The sequence below is a fragment of the Miscanthus floridulus genome, chromosome 5, assembly GCF_019320115.1.
Source record: "Miscanthus floridulus cultivar M001 chromosome 5, ASM1932011v1, whole genome shotgun sequence".
Taxonomy (NCBI): Eukaryota; Viridiplantae; Streptophyta; class Magnoliopsida; order Poales; family Poaceae; genus Miscanthus; species Miscanthus floridulus.
The window spans coordinates 91,553,105-91,561,713 of NC_089584.1; the positions used below are offsets into that span (position 1 = coordinate 91,553,105).

At 49.6% G+C, this 8,609-nt stretch overlaps 1 protein-coding gene across 1 annotated transcript; it reads right to left on the minus strand.

The window, feature by feature from the left end:
* Window positions 1-3,271: 3,271 nt before the first annotated feature.
* On the minus strand, window positions 3,272-4,481 carry LOC136452605 (uncharacterized). Its single transcript, XM_066453212.1, has one exon. The coding sequence runs from the start codon at window positions 3,990-3,992 to the stop codon at window positions 3,591-3,593; it is 402 nt and encodes a 133-aa protein (XP_066309309.1). The 5' UTR covers window positions 3,993-4,481; the 3' UTR covers window positions 3,272-3,590.
* Window positions 4,482-8,609: the final 4,128 nt, after the last annotated feature.

Genomic DNA, 8,609 nt, shown 5'->3' on the forward strand with positions numbered 1-8,609 from the left:
TACAAGTTTACCTTAGAAACTAAATTAGAAAATACTTTAGAAAACAAAAAGGGCTAGTGGCAAGCATTCGGCCTGGCAGCTCGGCTTGGCCCAATGCGGAATGCGGGTGCGCACAGCAGGCCAGCCCAGCAACAGCCCCCAAGCGGGGAGTCCACGTGTGTGGCTCTTTTACAAAAGAGACCCTGATCTTTTATGAAACTATGTCGTCATTTGTTTACTATTTCCCTCTCTCTCTGACTAATTCATTCACCCCCTGGCTTCTTCCTAATTTCCCCACGCACATCCCCGAAGCAGGACGCGCGGTGGCGCGGCGAGCACGGGCACCGAGCTATCACGCCGGCCATCTAGGGTTCGCGCGGACTTATCTAGAGGGTCGATCTCAATCCTTGACCTAAGAGGCTATGCTGGGTGGTAGTGGAGAGCTGGGAGGCGCTCTACCGCATGCTACAACGGCGGGCAGTGGTGTACGGCGGCGGCGTAGCTGTGTCGGTGAATGAGGAGGGCGGAGAGAGAAAAGAAGTGGTGCGCAAGCACCAGTGTCATACCACTAGAGCAGTCGATGCGTTGATGAGGATGAAGAGGCCCTATGTGGTGCTGGCCACGAGCGAGCGGCGGAGGCGGCAACATACCAAGATGGCATGGTCATGTCAGCTCACCTCCGATGGGAACTTCAGCGAAGCTAGGGCGAGCACCGGCACCAGGGGGTTAAGATGAGTCTACAGCTGACTTGAATTGAACTAAGACCGAGCGTATAGACTTACCCCCAAAATGTGCCATACTACGGCGGCGAGATGACCAGCGATGGCAAAACACTAAATTAGTCAACAACGAGGCTCGTCTGCGCCTTGGTGCGGGTCGGCTGCTAGCGAGCCTCCAATCCTAGCTGCTGGAGCAATGAATCGAGATGGGGTATCACGAACCGCGCGTATAAGTTGCAGAGCGGCGTGGCTCCATTAGCATCAAGGCAAACGGGGCAGCAGCTTCTAGGCTCGGACAACCTTGACCAAGGCTGTGTTAAATGGGCGGGAGCATCCGCATGGTGAGGCTCAGAGGGAGCGTGCCGTGGGGTGCCGAGATGGGACCGCTCGATCTTGGCAGGGCACGGACGGCGGCAGTGGAACAGCGGTCGCGTGGGAAAGGCATTGACACCACGACAAAGGGCAGCAACGCGATGGAAAAGCGAATGCAGACAGTGACTCAGCGAGTAGGTGAATTGAGCAGAGAGACGAATGCCACGATGGCCAGACGGCGACTGCCGTAGCGTCGGCTTGGCCCCACGCATGGCTTGGCTGGTAGCGCGCACGCGACAGCCACTAGATGCAATGCCGAAGCTAAATCTCGGTGCTAAGCAAGCTCGTAACACTAGGGGTGTTACAATGCCGGAGCTCCTCTACTGCTCCAAGCAGTCTAGGTGGTGGCAGCCACCAAGCGAAATAAGAAATCCACAACCACAACGATCCCTAAGTGACACTAGATGCAATCACTCAAGTAGATGCACTTGGAATCACTCCCAATCTCACTATGATGATGAATCAATGATAGAGATAAGTGGGAGATGTTTGCTTAGGCTCACAAGGATGTTAGGAATGTCAAAGTGCCAAGAGAGGTGCCTTGGAGCTAGCCAAACACTATTTATAGAGCCCCTCAAACGAATAGAGCTATTAGGGCCAAGGTGGGGCATCCTGCGTACTGACCGGACGCACCGGTCGGGTTGACTGAACGCGCCCGAGCCAGCATCTGGCCGAGGATCCTGCGCCACGTGTCATGTCCGTTGAATATCGAGCATCAATCTCTAACGGTCAACTGATCAAGCTCCCCAGGGTTAAGTTGTGACCAGACTCAGAGAAGAAACGACCAGACTCTAGATCACTTAGCGTCAGATCAAGTCCAAAGAGCATCCAGAGCCAGTTTTCTCTGACCGAACACGTCAGGTCAACGGTGATATGACACGCCCCAGCATCCGGTCCTCGCGTCTCTTCTCTGCGCGCCCCCGCGAAGCCAACGTCATCCTACGTCACAGCCGACCTGACGCGCACCCTGCGTGTCCGATCACGTGAAACGCCTCCTCTGCAGAAGATGACCGGACGCGCACGTGCGTGAATGCCAGCGTCCGATCACTCTCTGCTGCTCTCGGCAAGCCGCGCTGCCTCGCCTATAAATGACCGGACGCGCCTGGGTGAGTCCGGTCATCCCACGGACAGCGTCCGGTCGTGGACCTTCTCCTCTTTTTCTTTTTCAAAGTCCACAGCCGCTTCACCCTTGCTTCCAACTTGCTAACGACAAAGTGTAGAACTTGTGTGCACATGTGTTAGCATTTTTCAAAGCATTTTACAAGGGTCAAGGTTAGCACAATAGGTTCCTAAATGCATATGCAAGAATCATATCACCTAGTGGCAGTCGATAAACCGTTTAGCCAAAGATTTTTTCTCTTTATAGTACGGCTATCAATCCTAAGTTACTCACACCCTCTATGGTGTCTTGAGTGCAAAACAAAAACCTATCTTATACATTTGCCTTGATCTCCACCAAAGATCGAGCCGAGACGCTAACATGGGGGCACACTATTGTGTTATGCATTCTGTACCTAAATCTGTCCCTTAAATCCTATGGCGACACACTATTGTGTTAATGTCTAATGGTGCTATAAATTTTTCCTGTACAATTGTTTTCATGTTCAGCGTAAAATTCCCGTAGCAACGCGCGGGGTATCATCTAGTTTAGAAATAGTTTGGAATTCCTCGTGCAAAATGGTCTTCTATATTTTAGGAGAGGTGTTTTAAAAACTGTTGGAGAAAGGCAATAAATATGCTCCCAACTTTTTTTTTAGACATTTCTAAAACTCATTAGTTTATCAACCATTTTTTTTTTTTGGAAATTATTGGATATGCTCTTTTTTTTAAAAAAAATGCGTATTTGGGGAAAAAAATACAAGAAGATGTAACTATAATAACCGGATCATGGCACAGCATACGCATTTGCATTCACATAGTCACAGCTACTGCTAACTGTAGCAGCTCACTAGCTCAGATGGCCATATATGATTGTTGTGAATTGGTCGCAATCCTTGGGATGACTATGCACAATCCTGACCCATGCAGACGAATCCTGCTGATGAAATAAGAACATTTGAAAACTGATGACACGCATGGTCACCGGCTCGATCCCGGCCACATGAACAGCGGCAAGTTGGCCGCTAAATAAGAGAACAAATAGATCACACCGATCGACGATATATACACACCATAAGTTGACTCTGAGAAAAACGTACAAATCTGGAATGGCCTGCGGGTCACACATTCTTCTTAAATCTGCATTGCAGTTCTTACAAGTGATTGTTCTAAAATCATCATCAGATTAAAAACGAAAACTAAAGCAAAGAAAACCTTCATACATTCCAAGAACTACTGCAGCCCATATGAATATGATGGCCAGTGAAAATTATTATGACAAGGAGCATGCATGCATAAATACACTGGGGAATCAATTAACCCGTGGAAGTGGAGCGCCGCCGGCAGGATCTCGACTCCGTGATCCGTCGCGCTACTTACCGACGAAGCTCGATCGTCGTCCAGTTGTGACGACGCAGATCATCACAAGAAGGCCCATGCGCACGCGAACGCCGCGAGCGCAGCAGTGACCGTGAGCGGCGCGGCGCGGCCCGGCGCGCTGGCGGGCATGAACCCCGGGTCCTGCGGGTACAGCGGGCCCTTGCCCGGCGGCGTGCTCCCGATCTGGATGTACGCCCCCGGCGGCGGCGGGCACCCGGCCCCGGGGTAGGTCGCGGGCGGCGGAGGGCTGTAGTAGTAGTACGGCGGCGGGGGAGGCAGTGCGGGCGGCGGCGGCGACGGGTACAGCACCGGGCAGTCGGCGCCGACGCACGGCGAGCACCCACCGCACTTCTTCACCTCCCCCTCGACCGCCGCAGCGGCTGGCGTCGTCGCCGCCGCCGCGATGGCGATGATCGCCAGCGCGAGCACTGATCTTCCTCCCATCACCGGCCAGCCGGCGAGCACAACTAGGCTAACACACACCACGCTACGAGCCTACGAGGCTACGATCGAGAAAGGTGTGTGGTGCGGCTGGCCCTCGCAACCGCGCTCTCTTATGATGCGAGTGCGACCTCGAGGCTCCGGTGTACCTATCTACTACTCCCTTTGTTTGCAGGAATATTAGTTGGGATTCGTTGGAATGGGAGAAGAAGGTAGACTGGCACTGGCACTGGCAGTAGAACTGGAAAGGATCGGAAGGAATAAACAGCAGAATTGTACTGTGGTGGTTTGAGAAGGTGTGCACTTCATCGTGGTCGTTGCGGGATGGCCTGGACCCTGGGGCATGAAGGCCGGTGGTTGCTGCTCGCCCCTGCAGTATGCTCGAAAGGGATGTGCGATCGGAGCATGTGGCGGGTCAAATTGGCCGGCCACATGCATGACTACGCGGTCGCTGCCCGGCGCCCGCACGGCATTATGGGGGCGAGTTCGGTGCGGCCGGGCGCGGCCAAGTGCAGGCACGAATAATGCGCCGCGCGATCGCGAGCCCCTCCACGCGGGAGCACCGACGCCGTTGGCGCGGCCGGCGCATGTGCGCCTGCCTGCATGATCGCGCCGCGCGACGACGCGGCGAGCTTGGCTAAGCTAGCGTAGTGGCGAGAGTTGAGGCTCATCATTGAAGTTGAAGTAGGAGCGGGGTCGCGTAAAGGTGGCTTCACCTGCGTACCAAGTATAATAAAGCGCCATGGGGAGAAGCTTCTATCTGGTCCGGGCTGTCCTGGCATGTGAGGGTGGTGACCACTGACCTGATCCCTTTCATCGATCCACTCCTATTCCCGTTGCTTCCTCTGCCACAATACGTACTTCCCACTGCATTTTTGCATCTTGACGTGCAGATTCAACGCATCCAGGTAAGGAAGTACACACTTTGATTTGTTCCGAAATAACGCTGCTAAATATAGCCGCACAAATCCGAAACATTTTCAATAAAAAACACACGCATGTTTCTCACATTTGCTATAGGATGAATATACGCCAGGGCCATTTTGGTTCGTCGTCTAAGGTTGCTAACATTTGCTATAAAATTTTTGCTACACCTGTCTAAAGTTACATCAAAATGTGTTTGTCATACCTAGGCAAGCCTAATAAGAAAAAAAAATCTTGGAATAAAGTCCTTTTTTCAACCTTATCGAGACAAATTAGCTAGGTTCTCTCGTTGTTTTCAAAAGTGTTTTTACATTTTTTCTAAGAATAATAAAGTATGGTTTAATCCCTAAAATTCATAGCTAATTTATTTAAACTAAAAAAATGTTGTTTATGTGTTGGTACTCTATTTGGAGCTTATTTACTTTAAATAAATATAATGAGCATGACTACGAAGACTAAAGCAATCGGAACGTAAGTAAATATGGGTGTTTGGTTGTACTTCTCCTGTAAGCCATAACCCATGCTAGTCCAAGCCTGTCCAAGTCCATGGGCGGGTTTGGTTGTCATGTGCTAACTAAGCCTATATTATTTAGATCTTATTTACTGCAATATAGGGCTTGTTTGGGACAATTGCTCTACTGAAAAAGTGAATCTAGATGTGGGATTCACTATGGAGCAGCTCCACTAGTGGATCTAGGGAACCGTTTGGGGTAACACATTGGTCGGGGGAGGGTCACGCGGGGCCTCGCGGGGAGGGGCACGTAGAGCCAAGGAGGGGCATGCAGTGGCTGGAGGAGGGTTGCGGCCTCGCCGGGGAGGGGCACACAGGGCTGGGGAGGGGCTCGCGATGGATGCCCCTTGAAGTAGACGAGTTCCCTGCCGCTGGAGCCGCTACGGAGACAGCAGGACGAATTCCTGCTCACCGGGAGCGGGCGCGACCTCACCGGGGGCAGCAGGCGCGGCCTCTCCGGGGACAGGCGGAGCCTCGCGGTGTTGTGGCCAGGGGCGTGCTCATGGCCTCACCGGAGGTGCGGGCGCGGCCTCACCGGAGGTGCGGGCGTAGCCTCACCGGTGGCAGTCATGCGGCCACACTGGGGGCGGGCGCGGTGAGGGCTAGCCGGCCATGGCGCGGGCGCCGGCGGAGAAGCGGTGTGCGGGATGGAAGGCTCGGGGTGGGGACGGGAAAGAGGAGGGAAAAATTAAAACGAATCGGTATCGTGTGTAACCAGTGGCAGTTATAGATAATTTTCTCCAACTCCATCAATTTAAGTTTGGTGGAGCACCCCTCGAGGAAATCTGCCAAAATAATGAATCTGCCCCCCCCCCCCCCCTCCCCCTGGTGAATCTGGATTTGGTGGAGTTAGTATTTGGTTAACTTTTTGTGGAATGGAGCTGTTTTTTTGTGGATCTAGAGCTGATGGAGCTGTCCAAACAGGCTCATAAGATGGTGCTCAATACCAAGGCAAGCCATTATGATCTGTACACACTCGTACATGGTTGTTGGAATGGCGAGCTTAGGTCACGGCCAATCAAGTGTACACGGGACAGGGCCAAAATAGGGCAGGCGTTGCATGCCGTGGATAATTAATCCACCGTGATAACATTTTGTTATCTGAGTTAAATATCTTCATGCCTAATAACAAAGGAATACGGAGGGAGTAGTTTGCAAAAATTTAATCTTATTATACTTGCTAGCTACAACCAAACCGCTGTCAAAGCACTTGATCAAACTTGACTAACTTAGGGCAGTAAACTGTGGCAAGTTCCGGCCTAAAATCAAATGAGCCCTGAAGCTGGGTCCGTTCGAACACCACAACACGCGCACGCATCATTTTGACACATTAACGACAAAAAAACAGGCGAATAAACAGTGCGGAGGAAAGTGAGTTGGCGCAACTGGATCTTGTTAATAACCCAATGATTAATGCTTTTAGGGCAAAAGGTTCCAATGATTAGACATGTGTGGTAGGCAAAGCCAGCTAATCAATCCGCATGCGAGCAAACGACTGAAACTTCGATGCTTCACGGACTAATTCGCAAAACCACCTTACCTTAAACTAGAACTGGCAAAAACAGTTTAAGGTAAAATCGACCGTGTGAAACACTTTGGCAAAAGCATATGTTGTTGATATGATCTAAAAACATTTTTTTGAAAAAGAAATCGACCGTAGGACTCAACTCCCTATGTTTTTGGTACTATTTGTCAGTTTCAGGATAGAAAGCGATAGTAATTAGATTTCCTTTTGCCACTATTACTAATTCACATATATAGGGGAAAGACCACGACATTCTTTCCACTCTCAAATTCTTTTGCTTTTGCTCCGTGCACAGATCTTTTTCTCTATATCTTTCTCCTTTTTCTAATTAAAGATGGCTCATGTGCCAAATTGAGCACGTACAACTGCTACGCACCTTCGTAATCAATCAATTATGCTCATCGGAGCCAAGCGCGGCTGCTGCATACTGCCGTCGCTGAGCATCTTTGCTACAATAATCAACTTAGCTAGGCTCCGCGAACAATTGCTTGGACAGAACGGTTGCTCAGCCTCAGCTATCCCAGAAAAATATTTGTCGGTATATATTAGCTCACCTTTTTAATTATTTCCTCTTTAACCTCGAGGCTACAAAAGTCTAAAGTTCAGTATTTGAACCAAAATATAAGGTATTCTGGATTCTCATCCTCCTCTCTCTTCTTTCTTTTTTGGCAAGAAAAATATTGAGATTCCTTTTAAACTCAGCGTCATCTGAAATAGGCAGCAAGTAGTTAAGCAAAAATAACAATTGAACTACTCCCTCTATCCCAATTAGTGAAGGGCAAGGTGGTAAGCTCTTTATTTTGTCTATAAATTGCTTGTATACCTTATATTCATGACGAGGAGAGTATATATCTGCCAAACCGTGGGCCCACTGATTTTCCAGGAAAAGACCACAAAGTTCTTCGTTTAGCTAAGAAAAATATTTTCTTTTGATTGTTTTTGTCACCTTCTTAATTGTTTCCTCATTGCCCTCAAAGCCCCTAAATATTACCAAACAGTGGGCCCAATATTTTTCCAAGGAAAGACCACAAAGTTCTTGATTTAGTTATGAAAGCCTAATATTTTCTTTTGATTGTTTTTGTTTTACTAGCATATTATTCTCGCTTAACACATACGAAGCACTACTACCGTACAGGTTTTCGCAGGCGGTCACCCAAAGACGAGGTGGTCACATCCCTTAATCTGTTAACGGGTGTTAACTTGTCCCGCTGGGCCGAGCACGATGGACCGGCTGAAGGGTCGAGATGGCGGACTAGAGGGGGGGTGAATAGTCTTTTCTAAAATTAATCGCGTCGGCTAACCGATATAATTGCGGAATTAAAACTATCGGTCTAGCCAAGACTATACCCCTCAAAGTATGTTCACTAGCACCTTGCAAAGATAACAATTATGCAACAAAGGTGCCGGGCTAGCTAGAGCTCTCCTAATCAATTCTAGGTGCAAGGTCACACAAACCTATGCCACTAGTACTTTATGCAATGAGGGAGCTCCTACACATGCTAGTAAGCAAAAGCACAAAGCTAACTAAGCTCACTAGCAATGCTCAATAACAAGGCAACTAATGCCTAATTAGAGAGCGCAAATACTTAGCTACACAAACTAAGCAATGTGACTAACAAGGTTACTAAAACCAAATTAGCCACGCAAGGGAGCTACTTCT